The sequence below is a fragment of the Lissotriton helveticus genome, chromosome 6 (assembly GCF_964261635.1).
Source record: "Lissotriton helveticus chromosome 6, aLisHel1.1, whole genome shotgun sequence".
Taxonomy (NCBI): Eukaryota; Metazoa; Chordata; class Amphibia; order Caudata; family Salamandridae; genus Lissotriton; species Lissotriton helveticus.
In genome coordinates this window covers 1,551,092,673-1,551,110,986 of record NC_136067.1, presented here as the reverse complement: position 1 = coordinate 1,551,110,986, position 18,314 = coordinate 1,551,092,673, and the positions used below count along the sequence as shown (strand labels likewise).

The following is an 18,314-nucleotide window of genomic DNA, read 5'->3' as shown; positions in this document are numbered from 1 at the left end:
TGGCGCCTAAGGAACTGCAACACCACCCCTCGCTTTATCCTGTCTCCCAACCCATTAACTTTCTATGACAGTAGCTTCAACTCACCACCCCCCATCCCCAAGAAGAAGCAGAGTGCCCCCGACACAGAACCCGAAGACCGAGACAATGAAAGAAAACAATTGAATGCCTTGTGAACTAAAACAACCACACACACACACCCCCGCCCCCCCAACTGAGACCCGTTACAACACCCCCCACCCTGCACCCCTGCGTTAGACTCAAAATCCACCCCAACTTGCAGTGTGCCTGTCGCCCCATGAAGAAACTAATCTACACAAAGAACCCCAGAGGAGGAAGAGACCCCTTCACCCCCGCCACCCTCAGGCCAATGTGAAGGAAGAACTAAAGAATCATTGTCCAAACTCAGCTGGAGAAGTTGAAAAGTTCAGACGTCGGGATCCACCAGTCACTCCTGCTCTGGCAAGCCACCGTCGGCTCCGCCGGGGTGCTCAGTTCGATCATCCTTTTTTGGCAAAGAATCAAGCCAGTCACTGACACTGTCCGGGCGATCGAAGAAAAACGTTCGTTCCCCATGCTCAATTCGAAGTCTGGTTGGGAACAGCATGGCGTACTTGAGGCCCAAGTCCCGTAGTCGTCTCTTGACTCCCTGGAATCCCATTCTCTGCCTCTGAACGAATGGGGTAAAGTCCGGATAAACGTTCACGGTGGCATTCTCGAACTTCACAGGGCCCTTGTCCCGAGAGGCTTGCAGGATGGCATCTCTATCCCTGAAGTGGAACAGTTTAGCAACGATAGGTCTCGGGGGGGCACCCGGCTGGGCCTTACCGCCAGAAATTCGATGTGCGCGCTCGACCGCAAAGAACTTAGTGAGTCCGGCGGGAGCAAGATAAGTGGTAATCAGATCTTCCACCAGGAGGTCGGTTGCAGAAGCCTCGGGATTTTCAGGGACCCCAATAATGCGCACGTTGTTGCGACGGGCCCTGTTTTCATAGTCCTCCAGACGACGAGCCAGTACATCCCGGGAAGAACGCAGATTCCCAATCTCGGTCTGAATGTCCGTGACATCAGTGGTCAGGCTGGAGGTCTTCAGATCGAACGCCTTGACCCTCTCATTAGTCTTTGCCAGGTCCGCTCTAATTAGCGTAACATCCACGGCCACCGTGTCGATCTTGGAGGCAAGAGTCTCATACTGTTGCCCCATGGAGGCCTCCATGTTGGTGATAGCACTCATCACGTCTTGTAGTGACACTCCTGGTGTCGTACCGGAGGCAGCCTTAGGGTCACCAGGCGTACGGCCAACACTACTGGGGGAACCCTTCAATTGGGAGTAATGATCCATGATATTCGTCTGGGTCTGTCCCCCTCGATGAGGCGTCTTGATCTTCCGTCTCTCCGTCTCAGGTCTGGCGGCCATATTGGAGATAGGACCCCTCAGGGGTCCGCGCGACCTGGTGAAAATGGCCGGCCGGGATGTAGTCAAAAACAGTGAAATCGGCCAAAACCAAAGTAAATGCCAATAGCGCAGACTAAATGGCAAAACGCCAGGAGGACACACCACGGTGCGAGGGCTTCAGGCAGGGCCACGGGTAGATCCAAGCAGCGTTTCAGCCGATCATTGCCGGGAGTAGGAAAACAAAACTGAAAGTCAGACAGGAGACCGCTGGAGGGGAGACCCCTCTGGCCGATGTTATTCAACTACTCCCCGGCTGGCAAAGTGGCCGAGCCCCCGGTCTGGCCACAGGGCGGGCCGCAAAGTTTGAGACGGCGTAAAAGTGGACCCCAACGTCCGATTTCAATTCGTCAAAGAATGTCGAGATCAGCAAGAGTTCGTCTTCAAAAGCCCATCTTCAAAATCAGGATGTTATAAGGATATGTGCGAAGGGCGGCGCGGGTCTCGGGAGCCCTCTGCTCACAAGACCATCTTGGATGCCCGCGAAGCTCCTCCTCGACTTGTGTTTTATTGATGTTTAATTTATAACCTGAGATAACTCCAAAGTTTTTAGCTTCCTCTGTTATTCTGAGTAGTGCATCCACCACATTAGTGGTTTAGATAGCTAAATCCTCCGCATATGCTGTTATTTTAAGGATTTTATCTTCATGCTGCATTGGAACAATCTTATCTTGAGTTTGCAGGGCATTAATAAAAGGCTCCATAGAGAGAGCAAAGAGCAGGGTTGAGAGCGGGCACCCCTGCCGAGTCCCCCTTAAGACCCCAAAAGTTGAAGAAAGTAACCCGGCATAGCTAATTTTAGCGTTAGGGTCCCTGTATAGAGCCTGTATACTTCTGAGGAATTGCCCCTTAATGCCAAACTGCTTCAAGACCCTCCACAAATAATCCCACCCCACTCGGTCAAACGCCTTTTCTGCGTCTAGAAGTATCATACCGAGTGGGGTGAGATTAGTAGCAGCCACATCAAAAGCTGTGATGGCCATATTGACGTGGGTGGTAGTATCCCTTCCTATTACAAAGCCATGCTGTTGATCATTTACCAGATATGGCATAAGGGGTGCCATTCGCATTGCTAACAATTTGGAATAAGCCTTGGCATCGGCGTTTATCAGAGAAATTGGTCTGTAGGACCCACAGTCCGTGGGTTATTTTTTTTTTTTTTTTTTTTAAAGAACATGATTTTGGCAGTTTTCCAAGAATCCTGGGCCTTTCCTGTATCACCTATTGAATTAATCACTAAACACAAAAAAGAGAGAATTTCATCTGCACAAATTTTATATAATTCTATCTGAAGTGTATCTTCACCTGCCGCTTTGTTAGATGGAAGAGAAGAAACCGCTAAGCGTAATTCAGCTACTGTAAATTTCTCTTCCAACTTATCAATGCTTTCCTGATCTAAATATTCCTTTGGCGGTAGTTTCTCATTTATATAGGATTGAATCTGATCTTCCGTACTCCTACTCTCAGGAGTGTATACATTTTCGAAGTAAGAGACGAACTGTCCCATAATTTGTGCAGGTTGGGAGTATAAGGTATCATTAGGGCCTTTTATAGATTTAATTAAAGTTGTTGCCCTGTCATCAGCAACTTTGTAGGCCAATAACTTCCCTACTCTATCCCCACAGTCGTATTGGGACAGCTTATATTTAAGTATTTTGCGACTATTTCTCTCCCTAAGTGAAGTTTTAGTCGTTGAGCGTAAAATCGTAAGTTTCTTTTCCAATTGCTCAACCCACCAGCCCTAAGATTGTCAGCTAATTGATTTTCAACCAATAAGATATTAGCAGTTACTGCCCTAATTTCTTTCCTGCGCAATGCTTTTTGCCTGAATACATATTGTTGTGCTAGCCCCCTAATTGAAGCCTTACAAGCATCCCATACTGATAAAGGAGTGGCAGTATTGATATTGTTTTCAATAAATTCTTTCATATGTTCCTTAAGGACTGCTACAAAAACTAAATCTGTTAATAAGTATCTCGGGAACATAAAGGGTCGTAGCAATGTTGGCCTTTGAGCTAAGCGAAATGTAAATAAAATAGGGTTGTGGTCAGAAGATATCCTTGGAATAATCTCCATATGTCCTAATTCAATTAGTTCATCTGAGGCCCACGCCAGGTCTATTCGAGAGCATAGTTTATGGGGGGATGAATAGTAAGTGTACCCTGGTGTGGTCAGATGGAGATTGCGCCATATATCTTTCACATTATGTATCTTTGCTAATTCCAAAATTGCAAGTCTGGTTTTACGCATGCGTGGAAATATCCCTCTCTTCGTCACATCTTGTTCATAATTTAGAACACAGTTGAAGTCCCCCATCAAGATAAGTTTGCCCTCCCAAGATAGTAGTTCTACATTTAGCCAATCAAAAATGCGTGGCTCATCTCTGTTTGACCCGTAAATGGCACAAAAAACATAATTACAATTTTCTATCCTTATTTGCGCTATTGCCCATCGACCCCCATCATCTGCAGCAGTTTTAATCACGTCCCCCCTCATTTGTCGCTTCTTCAAAATTGCCACTCCCTGTATTGGAACATTTAAAGTAGTGCATACCACCATCTCATATGCTAATTGGGCCAGATGTTTTTTATCCTTAAAACAAACATGCGTTTCTGTTAACATAACCAAATGTGCATCATACATATTCAGTTCCTCATAGACCAAGCTTCTTTTAATCTTGTTATTCAAGCCTGACACATTCCATGCTAAGCAACTAAAATACGACATTATGAATAGCAATTAGCTCATAAAGATCTGTCCCTTTCCTTAAGTTCCTACTTATTTCTAATCTAATACCTGCCATGTTACTCTCACATAGAGCTTGTCATGTCTTTTTTTGTTTTTTCCCCTCCACACCCCATCCCCTTCCAATACCACCCCTTACAAAATCCTCCCCCGTACCATGAGGAAAAACCCCCCCTTATGCACCTGCTGCCGCTGGAAGGGCAGCCACCTGTAGGTGCAGCTACCTGTAGAACCCTCGCCCTCACCCTGTAATGTGTCAATCTAAACCCTCCACATACAGTGTCATTCTATCATCAATTTGTCAGCCACAGTTGTAATTCAGAAAGTTTAAGCATCTCAATTGTTTATATATTAGTAATTTTTACTAAAACCTCCTCCGCTTCCTTAACCTGATTAAGGAAATACGTATGACCTGCTTTAATGACTTTTAAGCAGGCCGGCTCCTAGAGAAAGACCTGGAGCGCTAGTTACCCGCCAGGCGTGAAGGTCCAAAACGCGGCTCGAAACAGAAGAGCCAAGCCAGGAAAACAGCGTCCAACGAGCCCAGCTCGTCCTCGGACTGTAATCCCGTCCGGCGTATCCGCCCAGGAGCAGAAGCCGCATCTGTCGTTCTCTCAAGAGGTAATCGTCACTCTCGCCAAAGATAGTTACCTCCATGTGGAGAATGTAGCAGAATTGTAGCAATTTGTAGCAGTTAGTGGCAGTTTGTAACAGTTTATAAGATAAGGATTCGGAAAGCGAACGCTTATCGCTTCCAAGTTGAGTTTTAAGTTTTTTAAGCTGATTAGCTGTCGGAGGGTATGGTCATCCGCTACCGCATCAGGCTGAGGGAGCTACAGATCCGAGCTGCACCGAGTGGCGTCTTCAGTCCGCCATCTTGCTTTCCCTCAGACCGGCATTTACTGCCTTAATAATGACAGAAGTAAAAAGGTAATGGTTTGCTGGGCAATGACTTTGAGATGCCTGGTTTCATCAGTTGTCACTCCTCCTAGGTGGTTTACATTTTACAGCGCTCCTGTAGGTCACTAAACATAGGCCGTAGTATGTGCCAGTTGAGATTTTGTGACCTGGACATAAGACTTAGTGATGTTGAATATCCTGTGGCTCAAAACTTTCAGGAATTTAATAGCAGATGAACTGATTAATTGAAATGTGCAGACTGGGGCGTAGCTTTCATTGGCGCTACAGGTAGGTGGCACCGCGGCCGAGGCACATGGGAGACAAACAGAACCTGATTGCTGATGAATGCCACAGTTCAAACAGTGGCCAGTGGGCCCATTTCTTTCCATGCACTAGGGCTAATGACACAACTTAGGGGGTCTTCTCTTTGTCTTTTTTAAGTCTGAGCCTAACAAGAAAGGACTTGATTTAAAAAAAATGATATTTAATGTTTCTCCGTGTTTCTAAGTATTCCTTATATATTTGTGTTTAGCATGGAGAACTTAGGGGGGTTGATGGTTAGTTTATATGTAGACCGGGGTTCTATTTCCTAATGATTATAAACAAATTAATTAGAAGTAGAATGCTTGAATTATTCACAGCTGAATTTTTAGGGCTTTGTGTTACCTGTTGCCCCTGTTTTTTTTACCTTTTTCTAAGAACGTAATAAAAAGACTTTATTGCTATTTGTATATATCTTGTGGAATATGGAGTCGTATTAGGACTTTGACTGTGGCTCCTAAATGATTAACATACGTGCAACAGTTGGCAATTTAAATTTGAACAGATGAAATGCGCAGAGTAGTGACTAAACTGTTTTCATAAGCTGTGACCCACATATAGGAGCAAGTTATTTCCTTCCGTGCACCATGGGGATCTTTCCTGTAAGATGTAATAGTCTTACACTTCTCTGTTGGCTTTAGCAACGCCAACTAGCTTGTAGGTTATTGATTCCTATAGCAGTTTTTTGGTTTGTACCCAAGCCCCTTGTATCACGATTAGTATATCCTCTCTCTTTCTCGTTCTTGACCTCCAAATGTTCACCCCCCCTCTTTAGGTAACCCTGCTGATGTGTTACTTTTTATTCATTTTGAGTTCCAATATTGTCTGCTGCATTCCATCCTCCAAGTCCCACGCTTCTTGAGCCAAACAAAAACAGCACCGTGCTTATTACCAAGACTTTCAATTTATCCAGAAATATGAGCATGCATTTTAGACACCTATGTAAATGTAAATGTAAATGTAGTATACTTGTAAAGCGCACAGCTGCCCCAGCAACGGGGCGTCCCGGCGCTGTATAACTCTGGGGAACCCGTCCTGGCTTTCCCTGTGGGATGGTCCCTTGCTGGGAGTCCCCAAGGTGGAGCCAGGCATCCCCGGAATTGGTGGGGCCGTTGTGGAGATTAGGCAAGCTAATGCCCAGAGTTGCAGAGTGGAACCCCTGATTAGAGTAAGCACCGAAGCGAGAATTATCGAGTCCGCTGACCAAGGTCCACGACCCTGCCGCGTCGGGAATTGAACCCTGGTCCCAGGCTGACTTCTGCTCTCAGGCCTGCCGCCTCTAACCAGTGAGCCACACTACTCCACTATGTTGTAGTTGCTTCTTGGCATGCCCACGTCATCGCCATACCACTTAATTACAATATGGCAAAAGATGTATTTTTTCTAGGATTTGTTCTTTTAATGGGCTACCTCCTGTTTTTTTTTAGAGTTTGGCAGGTCCATGTATAATTTAGTTTTTTCGTTTTAAACATTCGGGTGGTGCCCTGGGCATTGGGTGTTCCTTTGACTAGTGCATGTTTTCTCGTGGGAACTGCTAAAAAGTGACAGCTGTTCAATTTCAAACTGCTCCGCAAACAGACTTCCTAGAATTATTGTCCTCTGAGTTTCTAAGAACTTTCCTGCATTTTATTTTACTTTTCCAGTACTCCGAACAATATTTGTTTGAATTTGGAAAACAGTTCAGACAACTGTGTTTTGAATTCCCTCCTCATATCATGCAGAAGATTTCCCCATCTTCCTTTGTGACCCTACCCAACAGATGTCTAAATGTTTCTGTAGAGCCACAATCGCCCCCACATCTTCAGTTATCGGGTTCTCATGTATCTACTTTTCTCTTAATTCATCTATGCTAGATATGTCTTCAATATCTTTTAAGTGTGGGGCTGTTTTTGTTTTGTCTGTTTTATTCCTGGTCCGATTGGGACCGTTCTTGAGGTATCTGAAGGTTGCTCCTGCACGTTAATTCTTTTACAATTGCATTTGATTTTATTTGTACGGCCCTTTTATTCTGGACAAGTTTTCTTCACTACTTAAATTCCAGGGAGGAGGATCCCCATTTATTCACCTTCCGGACATACGTTCTTGGCTCATTAGATGTACAAGGGTCACCCACAGTTGTCTTTTTTCTTCCGCCCATTTTCAGAGTTGCACACTCACAACTTGTTTTCAAGATCACAGTAACAATGTATTTCCCTTGAATGTTTGTAAAATTTGCCCACCAACAGCTAGTGCTCCTTGTTGGGGACACCTTATCCTGATCAGGAACACCTCGGGATACGCTGGCATTATTACAGCCATGCCGTAGCTATTGTACTTGATCTGGTATTTATCGTGTCTTCACTATGAGGGTCTTTGGAAACCCTTTCCACAAGAATAGGTCTTTGTTTGAGACTGTGTCGCAAATGGCCCACCCCTATGTACCACAACCTGGGCACCTGCATTTGTGCCAAGTGTGCTCAATCAGATACCAGCTGTGCTTGTTCCCCTGGCCTGCCCCTCAATATTGTGGCAGAAGTTGGGCATGGATGTCTAAAGAGATCATGCCACTGTACCATGAGCCAGAACCTGAAAACTTTCTCTATGACCCATAATCATTTTGACTTGGATATCTATAGCCTGATCCTCGGTGGGTCGTCTTCGAGTCTGCCTGACCTATTAGGGCATACTCTACCTTTTTATCCTAACACTATAGTTGTGTGCCACGTCTGGCCATTGGAGAGTGGTCCAATTCCAATGAGAGTCAATGGAGCAACAGCAATTTCCGTCTACATTACTACTACAGTTATATATGTTCCCCAGGGATTTGAACATCTTTGATAGCAGATGGAGTAGTGTGTGTCAAACAATTAAAATGATCTTTATTTTTTCAGTTTCACTTGGAAAGGAGGCTTATGGGCTTCAACTCGTCCTCAGTCATTCTGGTATAATTCATAATGAATTTTAGTGATTACCAACAATGAAAACCTGAGCACATATGTACTTAAAAAAACAAAGAATGCATCATTCTAACCAGCTATAACTATGAGCTAATGAAAACATAATTGCCTGTGACTGGAGGCAAGTTTTTTTTAAACATATTTTATTGATTTTATATATCAGTAACATAAGTATAAAAGGCCTTATATTGTTACATTACATTCATGCAACACATCAGGTACAGTTTCATCATGTGAATATAAATTCCTTGTAGGGTCTTTGTTATTCGTACACATACTTTGAATTTCAATGTGCTACTGCATGTTCACAACAGGTAATGTTCAGTTCTATAGGCCAGTATTGGTTATAGTTACCCATTTTCAACCTACATGCATCAACCAATATATATGGCAATATGAAATCGAATAAATGCGTATAAACATGTCTTTCATTTTGCATCTAACTTACTACACCTAAATCCTCCCCCTCCCTGCATGCTCGGCGGTCGCTTCCCAATGCCCTCATGTCCACATGCTCATATCATTAACTCACAATCATGGTCTCCCTATATTCAGACCTGTCAATAGTCCACATGGACAGTATTGGATACTGTTTACATCGCACCTGGTTTGAAAAAAGAAAAAAAAATGTTTTTCATCAGGGGCCCGTGTAGATGCAACTATATTCTTTTAGTATGATTGTATGTCAATCGCAGCTAATTCTTCCATTAATGTGTTCCACTCCATAGAGATCAGTGTTTTGCGCAACCCCCTGTGTTCTTCTCTTTGTAATTCAGCTCCTTCCGCTCTACCCCGTCTAATCATTTCCATATGCCACTCATGCAAAGATGGAGCTCTAGAAGCTTTCCATCGTGTTGTAATGTTCCGTTTAGCTAGTAAAAGGGCAAGATATGAGAACTTATGAAGTGGATTCCCTTTCTTCCCTCGAGGCCCCAAACCCAGTAAGCAGTATTCCATTGAGTCATTATTTCACACTGGGGCGACATCCTTCAGTATTTTACATAGAGACGTGCAGTAATGTCCTAATCTCGGGCAAACCCAGACCATATGTAGTAGTCCAGCATCAGGGGAATGACAGCGCAGGCATGTGTCCTCCGTGTCCAGGAACATGGGGCTCAATCTACGCGGGGTTAAATAAACCCTGTGTACTAGCATAAGCTGGATGAACTTAAATTTGGGGTTACGAGATACTTTCTTTGGATGCCTTAGGATAATATCCCATTCCTTATCTATAAGCATGCGTCCCACGTCCCTATCCTACTTATCACAGAGTGGCTGTAATGATACCGCTGCTACTGTATGGATCCCTTGATATAGCCACCTTGTCATGTGAGCTCCGTTCCCCATCAGGACTGGAGGCAAATTTAACAGAGAACGATCTGTTCCAATGATGGGCGCACGTCGCTGATCAATCATAAAATAAAGGGAACCATAGAAATCTGAAATTACTTAACAAAAGAGGGGTATATCGTTAGAGCACAAAGCATGATGAGTGGCAGTGGAACTCTAAGTCTACAAGAATGAGGGCTAATAAGGTAGGATCTACTGCAGCGAATCGTTTCAGTTTGGCAGTGGCCGACATTGGCAAACAGTAAGTATGTGATGTCATGGTTGCAAAGCTATCCGTATCCATCGTATTTAGTTTTGAATACCTTAAAAAGGAGCACTTCTGTATAGATTAGCAATTTCATGGATCATAAACTCGTTTCCGGTTTGGCTGCTTCTAATATCCAAAACCAAACTGTATCATTAAAAAAAATATCTGTATAATCACAAAACAGAACTGAACATCTTGTCTCTAATACTTGGAGTGTTTCCATACTTTGAAAGTTTCAGACTGAGGAGCATGCATTGTTCAAAATACGTGAAAAAGTTGCACAACAACGTGGGAGGCGCTGTATGGAAGGAATTAATAATATATCCGAAATGTAATACGAAGCTTGGTTAAAAGTGTCTATGAATTATTTTTCATTCAGAATGTGGATTTTAATGTCAGGAAACCTGTGAATTAGGGCTCCTATCAACCTCACCACAAGCAGAGAGATTGCTGAATGTCCTACTTCAGAATTGCATAACTTTAGTGCTGGCGGGGAATAACCGGAAGTGCCTACGTTCTAAGTGTTCTAATGGGGGAAGGCAATTTCAGCTTTCACCCAATGATCACTAAAAACTAGCCGCGAGCTGTTGGTAAACAGCTTCCAAGCACATACATGTCCTAACGTTTCAATGTCATTTTGGTTTTACAGGACAATGGAACTGCTGTCGGATTTATGAGCGTGAGCACTGAGGTGAATCTGAACTTGTTACAGGACTGCTTCGATCTGGGTCCCTTCCATGGGCTCTGTAAACCACATCCTGATGACATTCTACCACCAACGCCGGAACCAAGTGTTTCAAAAGGTAGAAGAATCTTCAGTTAATTCTTTAATGGTTTACATTTTTGCGTGTTGAGATAGCAAAATATACCTCTGTGTAGGGCTTTATTGGTTGTTAAAGGCCCTGAACCCGAGTTTCAGGCTGGAGCCTCAGGCAAGTGCCTATAGCGAGGGAGAATGCATTTAACAACCAGTAATGCCCAAGCCAGAAGGGCTATATGTCTATTAGAGCATTCCACCCAGAGAGGGTACAAAGTTCTAAACTAAATATCTCACTTTTTAAATTTGTCATAGAAGACTTGTATGGGACGTATGTGTCATAAATTCATTTAATTTAAACCGTCTCCAATTTTATTATGGAAGCATACAATACACAAGTAAAAACAAGTATTTTCCCACACTTTCTATCTAGCAAAGAACGGCACTAGTCCTTGAAATTGTTTCTAGCTGGGACTCATGTTTTGAAGAATGGAAATTAAACATGTATTATCTCCTTTAATATATTGTTTTTAATAATTTTTTCCCATTTGATTTGTTGCCTACCTTTATAATGTCCCTGTGTTTCTGTCTATGGGCCAGATGTTATGCTTATAAGAGTCAATAGAGATTGTGACTAGTGACAAGTAAAGCATACACGTTGATCCAGAGAGAGTACAGTGGCGACCGGCAGGGTTCGTGGGTGGTGGGGCATGTGCAGGTGCGCGGGGTAGGGAGTGCGTGAGGGGAGGGTGCAATTTATTTTTAAAAAAATGATAATAAAAAGCACTTGCCTTGCCACGCTAGATCCCGTGTCTCTGCACTCCTCGTCACACAGGCACAAGAAGTATAGCCAGGCGCCCCATACCAATCACAATGCTACATTGCAGCGTAGTGATTGGTTTTGAACGTCCTGGTTGGATGCTCGACCAGGGAATGGGGACCTGGGATTGTTCTCCAAGTAGGCTATAATGCAGCCTGTTTGGAGAAAGGGAAAGTGGACATCACTGGTTTAGGTGACCCGAGAGGGCTGACCAAACAGTCACTGCACACATAGGAGTGGGCAAACCACTACTCCCCTGCCCTGCTCCAAGAGCAAGCCTAGTTATTATCATTTTATGTGTCTTCTTTCTCGCCTTGCTTAAAAGGAGTGGGGCGACGCTCCTCCGCTATAGCGGAGGAGCTATCCCTGAGAGAGTAACGTCTTGACTGCATATACAAGAATGTGCAAGGATGTATCCAAGACTTACAAGCATGTTCTTTGAAGAGCATGTCAGGTGTGACAGTCACAGTAACCACAGGAGCTAATAAGTTGCCTCATACATACAGTTTAGGAAGGACTACAAAGAATTTGTGTATAGATATGTACTAGTTCTGCATCGTAGGAGCTTAATTGTAGTTATCAATACTAGAATAGTTTATACATACATAGAAATATCACGCTCAATTTCCTCCAGGTTAGTCAGAAAATCAGCACTCGTAGACACGTCGGTAATGCTCTCCTGAGTTTTATTTCACAGTGTCAACAGACGCGTTTCAGCTACAAGCCTTCGTCAGTGTTGTTTACGCGCGCTTAGCAGCCAAACATTTAAAGGGGTGTCACGTGCCAGTATCTAACATAGAAGAGGGGCTCAAACAGGTCGGCTAGGGGTCGCGCCATATTGGAAAGTGCAATACTATACAACTTTAATAGCGTTTTTGTGTGCGTCTCCCTGCTCTTCAAAGCATAAAGCCGTGTATATATATATATATATTTTTTTCCAATGGTGGCTAACTAGTATTATAAACTACAGATGTAACACGTTTTAGTTTAAAATAAAAAGTAAATCCAAATATTATTAAAAATATACGCAAACACACATTGCAGCCTAAATTGCATATATAACCAGCATCAGCAAAGCCAATAGGTGACCATCCTGACCCAGTCAGAACTGGTCGCTCTTTTCGCAGCTCGTCCCGCCTGTGCCAGCTATCTGTGCATGCGACCTGCATTCTGTGCCTGATATCGCGCTCTCCATGCCAGCGACCAGCTATCTGTGCCAGCGACCTACTATCTGTGCCAGCGACCTGCATTCGGCCCGGTATCGTTGCCTGCATTGCTCAATTTTGTGCCAGCTATTTGTGCCAGCGACCTGCATTGTGTGCCATTGATTGTGCCAGTGATTGTTTTTGTTTGTGCCCGCGACCTCGCTCTGTGCCAGTGATCTCGCCCAGCATTGTTGTTGTGCCCTTAGCCCGTCCCTGCCCCTGCTCTCCCGCGGCCCCACCCCCGCTCCCTCCAGCTCCCACTGACCCTCCACACTAGCCACCCCCACTAGCCACCCCGCTCCCGCCTCCCAGCTGCTCCTCCCACCCACAAACATACCTCTGGCTGATAACGCGAGACAAGGAGCTGTGACCATCCTGACCCAGTCAGAACTGGTCGCTCCTCTCGCAGCTCGTCCCTCCTGTGCCAGCTCTCTGTGCATGCGACCTGCATTCTGTGCCTGATATTGCGCTCTCCGTGCCAGCGACCTACTATCTGTGCCAGCGACCTGCATTCGGCCCGGTATCGTTGCCTGCATTGCTCAATTTTGTGCCAGCTATTTGTGCCAGCGACCTGCATTGTGTGCCATTGATTGTGCCAGTGATTGTTTTTGTTTGTGCCCGCGACCTCGCTCTGTGCCAGTGATCTCGACCAGCATTGTTGTTGTGCCCTTAGCCCGTCCCTGCCGCTGCTCCCCCGCGGCCCCACCCCCGCTCCCTCCAGCTCCCACTGACCCTCCACACTAGCCACCCCCACTAGCCACCCCGCACCCGCCTCCCAGCTGCTCCTCCCTCGCCCCGCCCCCCTCCACTCTCCGCCCCCTCCACTCTCCACTTATGACAGAGGCACTTGCGCGCAGCGGACGCGCCCTATGCGCGCCAAAGGCGCGCCAAAGGTAAGCCTGTCTATGCCCGTCCGCGCCTGGACCGCGCCCAGCGCAAGACCCCCTGGCCCTCGCATTAACCACTCCACCCACCTAACGTACGAAGCCGCAACCCTCACTGCGCTCAACACCGGCCGCCTCCCCGACTGCCACCAAGCCGCCCCTGGACGCACCCATGGTCCCTTCACCTGTCAATCCTGCAAGTTCTGCTGCATCAGGACCCACTCTACATCCACAAACGCCAAACAGAGCTCAGACAGTAACCACCTGAAATGCATCCTACTCAACACTCGATCGGTCCACAAACACTCCATCGAACTATGGAACCTGCTGGACAACACTACGCCGGACGTCGCCTTTCTCACAGAAACCTGGATGAACGCCTCATCAGCACCCGACATCACAATAGCCATCCCGGACAGCTACAAGATCATCCGAAAGGACCGCATCAACCAGACAGGAGGAGGCATCGCCATCGTCCACAAGAACACCATCCGCATCACGACCAGCTCCGACGATACCCTCACAGCCGCCGAACACCTCCACTTCCAGATTCACACCGACCCCAAGACCACACTTAGAGGCACCCTCATCTACAGACCACCAGGACCCTGCGCACAATTCAGCGAAGACATCACTGACTTCATCAGCCCAAGCGCCCTCCCCTCCGAAGACTACATCCTACTAGGGGACCTCAACTTCCATCTGGAAAAGAACAACGACAGCAACACCACCACCCTTCTGGACAACCTCGCCAATCTCGGACTCAAACAACTAGTAAACACCCCCACCCACTATGCCGGACACACGCTCGACCCTATCTTCTCCTCCAGCAAGCACGTCTCCTTCAATCACATCACAGGACTTCACTGGACGGACCACAGCTGCGTTCACTTCAGCTTCAGAAAGACCACAACCCACCACCACCCACAACAAGTCCCCCGCAGAAACTGGAACAAACTTACCACCGACCAACTCACCCTTTCGCTAAGCCAAAACCTTCCCGCCAAATCATCGGACCCTAATCAAGCAGCCATCAATCTCACACAATGGATCACCTACTGCGCTGACGAATTAGCGCCCTTGAAAAAGCAACACAACAAGCCAGGTAGCAAAAAAGCCTCCTGGTTCAACGACGACCTCAAGAACTCCAAAAAGAACTGCCGCACCCTTGAGAAAGCCTGGCGAAAAAAGCCAACCACAGACAACATGACCGCCCTCAAGGACGCCACCCGCAAACACCACCAGCTGATCCGATCCACCAAGAAATCTGCATTCAAGGATCGACTCGACAACAACGCCCACAACTGCAAGGAACTCTTCAGCATCGTCAAAGAGCTTACCAATCCCTGCGCCGACACCAACGACATCACTCCCTCTCAAGACCTCTGCGACTCTCTAGCCTCGTTCTTCCACAGTAAAATCACTGACATACATAACAGCTTTGGCGACCAGTCCACTCCCCTCACCACCGAACTGAAGCACCCCACCACCACCCTTTGCGCCTGGAACCCGATCAGCACCGAAGACACCATCCGCTTGATGAACTCCATACACTCTGGATCCCCAACCGACCCATGCCCCCATCACATCTTCAACAAGGCCGACTCCATCATAGCACCCCAACTCCGGGATATCATCAACTGCTCCCTCAACACCGCTACCTTCCCGGAAAGCTGGAAACATGCCGAACTCAGTGCCCTCCTGAAGAAACCTACAGCAGACCCCACTGAACTTAAGAACTACCGCCCCATCTCGCTCCTCCCTTTCCCTGCCAAAGTCATAGAGAAGGCCGTCAACAGTCAGCTCGCCGCCTTCCTCGAGTCCAATGACTCCCTCGACCCATCACAGTCCGGCTTCCGAGCCAAACACAGCACCGAGACCGCCCTCATCGCAGCCACAGACGACATCCGAACACTACTCGACAACGGGGAAACAGCTGCCCCTATCCTCCTGGACCTCTCCGCAGCATTCGACACGGTCTAACATAGCACCCTTGTACAACGCCTCAGCAACGTCGGGATACAAGGAAAAGCATTGGATTGGATCATATCATTCCTCGCCGGAAGAACCCAGAGAGTCCGCCTCCCCCCCTTCAGATCAGAGGCCACCGAAGTTATCTGCGGCGTACCACAAGGATCATCACTCAGCCCCACCCTCTTCAACGTCTACATGAGCCCCCTTGCATCCATCGCACGCCAACACAACCTCAACATCATCTCCTACGCTGACGACACACAGCTGATCCTTTCCCTCACCAAAGAGCCAAACACCGCCAAAATCAACTTACATGAAGGGATGAAAGAGGTAGCCGAATGGATGAAGAATAGTCGTTTAAAACTGAACTCAGACAAGACGGAAGTCCTCATCCTAGGATCATCCCCCTCTGCATGGGATGACTCATTGTGGCCACCAGCCCTAGGCAACGCGCCCAAACCAACGGACCATGCTCGCAACCTAGGATTCATCCTAGACTCCTCCCTCTCGATGACCAGACAAGTCAACGCCATCTCATCATCATGCTTTAACATCTTGCGTATGCTCAAAAAGATCTTCCGATGGATCCCCACCGAAACAAGAAAGACGGTCACCCATGCACTTGTCACTAGCCGACTGGACTACGGAAACACCCTCTACGCCGGAACCACAGCCAAATTACAGAAAAAACTCCAACGCATTCAGAACGCCTCAGCCAGACTCATCCTAGACCTACCCCGCCACAATCACATTTCCGGCCACCTGAGAGACCTTCATTGGCTCCCCGTCAACAAGAGAATAACGTTCCGTCTCCTCACCCACGCGCACAGAGCCCTCTACGACCTAGGACCCAAATTCCTCAACAGGCGCCTAACCTTTTACACCCCCACCCGCCAACTACGATCGTCCAATCAAGCCCTCGCCGCGATTCCACGCATCCGAAAAACCACCACGGGAGGAAGATCTTTCTCCTACTTAGCGGCCAAAACCTGGAACTCTCTCCCCACCCACCTCCGCCTTACACAGAACCACCTCTCCTTCAGAAAACAACTAAAAACCTGGCTATTTAATAAATAACTAACCCCCCCCCCCCCTCAAGCGCCTTGAGACCCTCCGGGTGAGTAGTGCGCTATACAAATTCTTTACTTACTTACTAATAGGTCTGTCAAAGTGGTTTTAACTTAATATTGTAGCAAGTAAAAGCCCAAAAATAAAAAAACAAGGAAAAAAGAACCTAAGTCACCACCTATACACAACAACAATTTGCTTTCAGTAAAATATTTTACATTAAAAAAAACCTCTGCATATAACTTTTTATTGAACAGGATAGGTGCTTCATAGCTGTATGGTGTACTTAGAACAGGTATAGAAACGCGTTTTCATTTTAATGCATGACAGGAAAATATGGTTGTTTTTGGCACAAAGAAAATGTACAATTAACTTAGAATAGCTACAATAAGAAGCTGTAGTGCATCATTAGTTCACCAGCATAAGCAATGCAGTGTACTTTTTTGCAAATTGTCAGCACTCACAGTTGATCACTGACAGAATATCGGAAGCAGAGATATTGTGTGGACAGAATATCATGTCAAAATTATCAAGGACCAAAATATTGAGACGGTAAGTGCAAACAGGTAATTATGGATTTACTATTCTTAACTGGAGACGTCTTCGCGCTTTGAAGATATATATATCATCATGGTACAGTTATGTGGAGTTATAAATCGTAAAACTTTGCTTACCTATGGATACTAGCCTTCACAATATTTTTGTCCTTGATATTTGTAACATGATATTTTGTCCACACCGTATTTATTTCTGATATTTTGTCTAAGCACCCTCACAAGGGCCAGCGGCTGAAATGGGGTGACCCAATACACCATGCTGTATGTTGTGGTGGGAAGCAGCAAAATATAACCGGATGAAGCTCTATGGATCTATATTTTTGATTGTGTTTTTATTCATTTTATTTTGTGAGGGTGGTGAGACAGCCAAGTCCATAGATCAGACCTAAACATGTAGGAAATGAAGAGAAGTATAGGCCGATAGCCATCAGCTTTGAAGCTGTAGCGGCTCCTGGAGGGTTTGCTGCGGGGCAGGGGAGGGGCAGGTGTGGGGTAGTCAACTCCGGCATACGGCCGAACAGAGGTAAGTACATAAATAAATAAATAAAACGAATTACATTGCGCTGCAATGCCAAATGGCGATGCAGCGTGCGCAATGTAATTGGTTTTATTTATTTATTTATGTACTTACCTCCAATCGGCCGTATGCCAGTTTACTATCCCTCCCCTGCCCCGCCACACCGCCCACAGCACTCCCTCCAGGAGCCGCTACTGCTGTGAAGAGCTAAAAATAGAACACTGCTCCTTTAAGGAGCCAGAGGCTTCCCTATCCCATCATGTCTTGAACTGACATTTGCTCCAGACCTTCATTTGGGTTTACTTCCTCAAGTGAAAAAGATTTTTAAAAGTTTCTTACATCCCCCCCCCGTTTTTTATCTGACAGAAAATATATTTCTAGCTGCTGTTTTCCCCCACTTTTTTCAAATATATCTGCTGCCATTTGATCTCTGTTTCTCAAATGCTTACATTGTGGGAGGGAAAATGAGCTAGTGACGTACCTGGTTAAGTTGTGAGCTGTTTCTTAAATCCCCACACTGCAGTGGAGGGCACCTATTGCCAGCAAATTCCACAATGTCATTGTTCCTGCTTATGCTATAGC

The 18,314-nt window shown here is 46.1% G+C and overlaps 1 protein-coding gene across 5 annotated transcripts in view; it reads left to right on the top strand.

Annotated features, from left to right (window-relative positions):
- Positions 1-18,314, top strand: part of CFAP61 (cilia and flagella associated protein 61) — a 2,132,686-nt gene that overhangs the window by 305,537 nt on the left and 1,808,835 nt on the right. For all 5 annotated transcript variants that reach the window (XM_078649333.1, XM_078649336.1, XM_078649335.1 and 2 more), the window contains exon 8: positions 10,600-10,753. In XM_078649333.1, the coding sequence (XP_078505459.1) occupies positions 10,600-10,753 (154 nt within the window). The remainder of the gene's footprint in view (positions 1-10,599; positions 10,754-18,314) is intronic.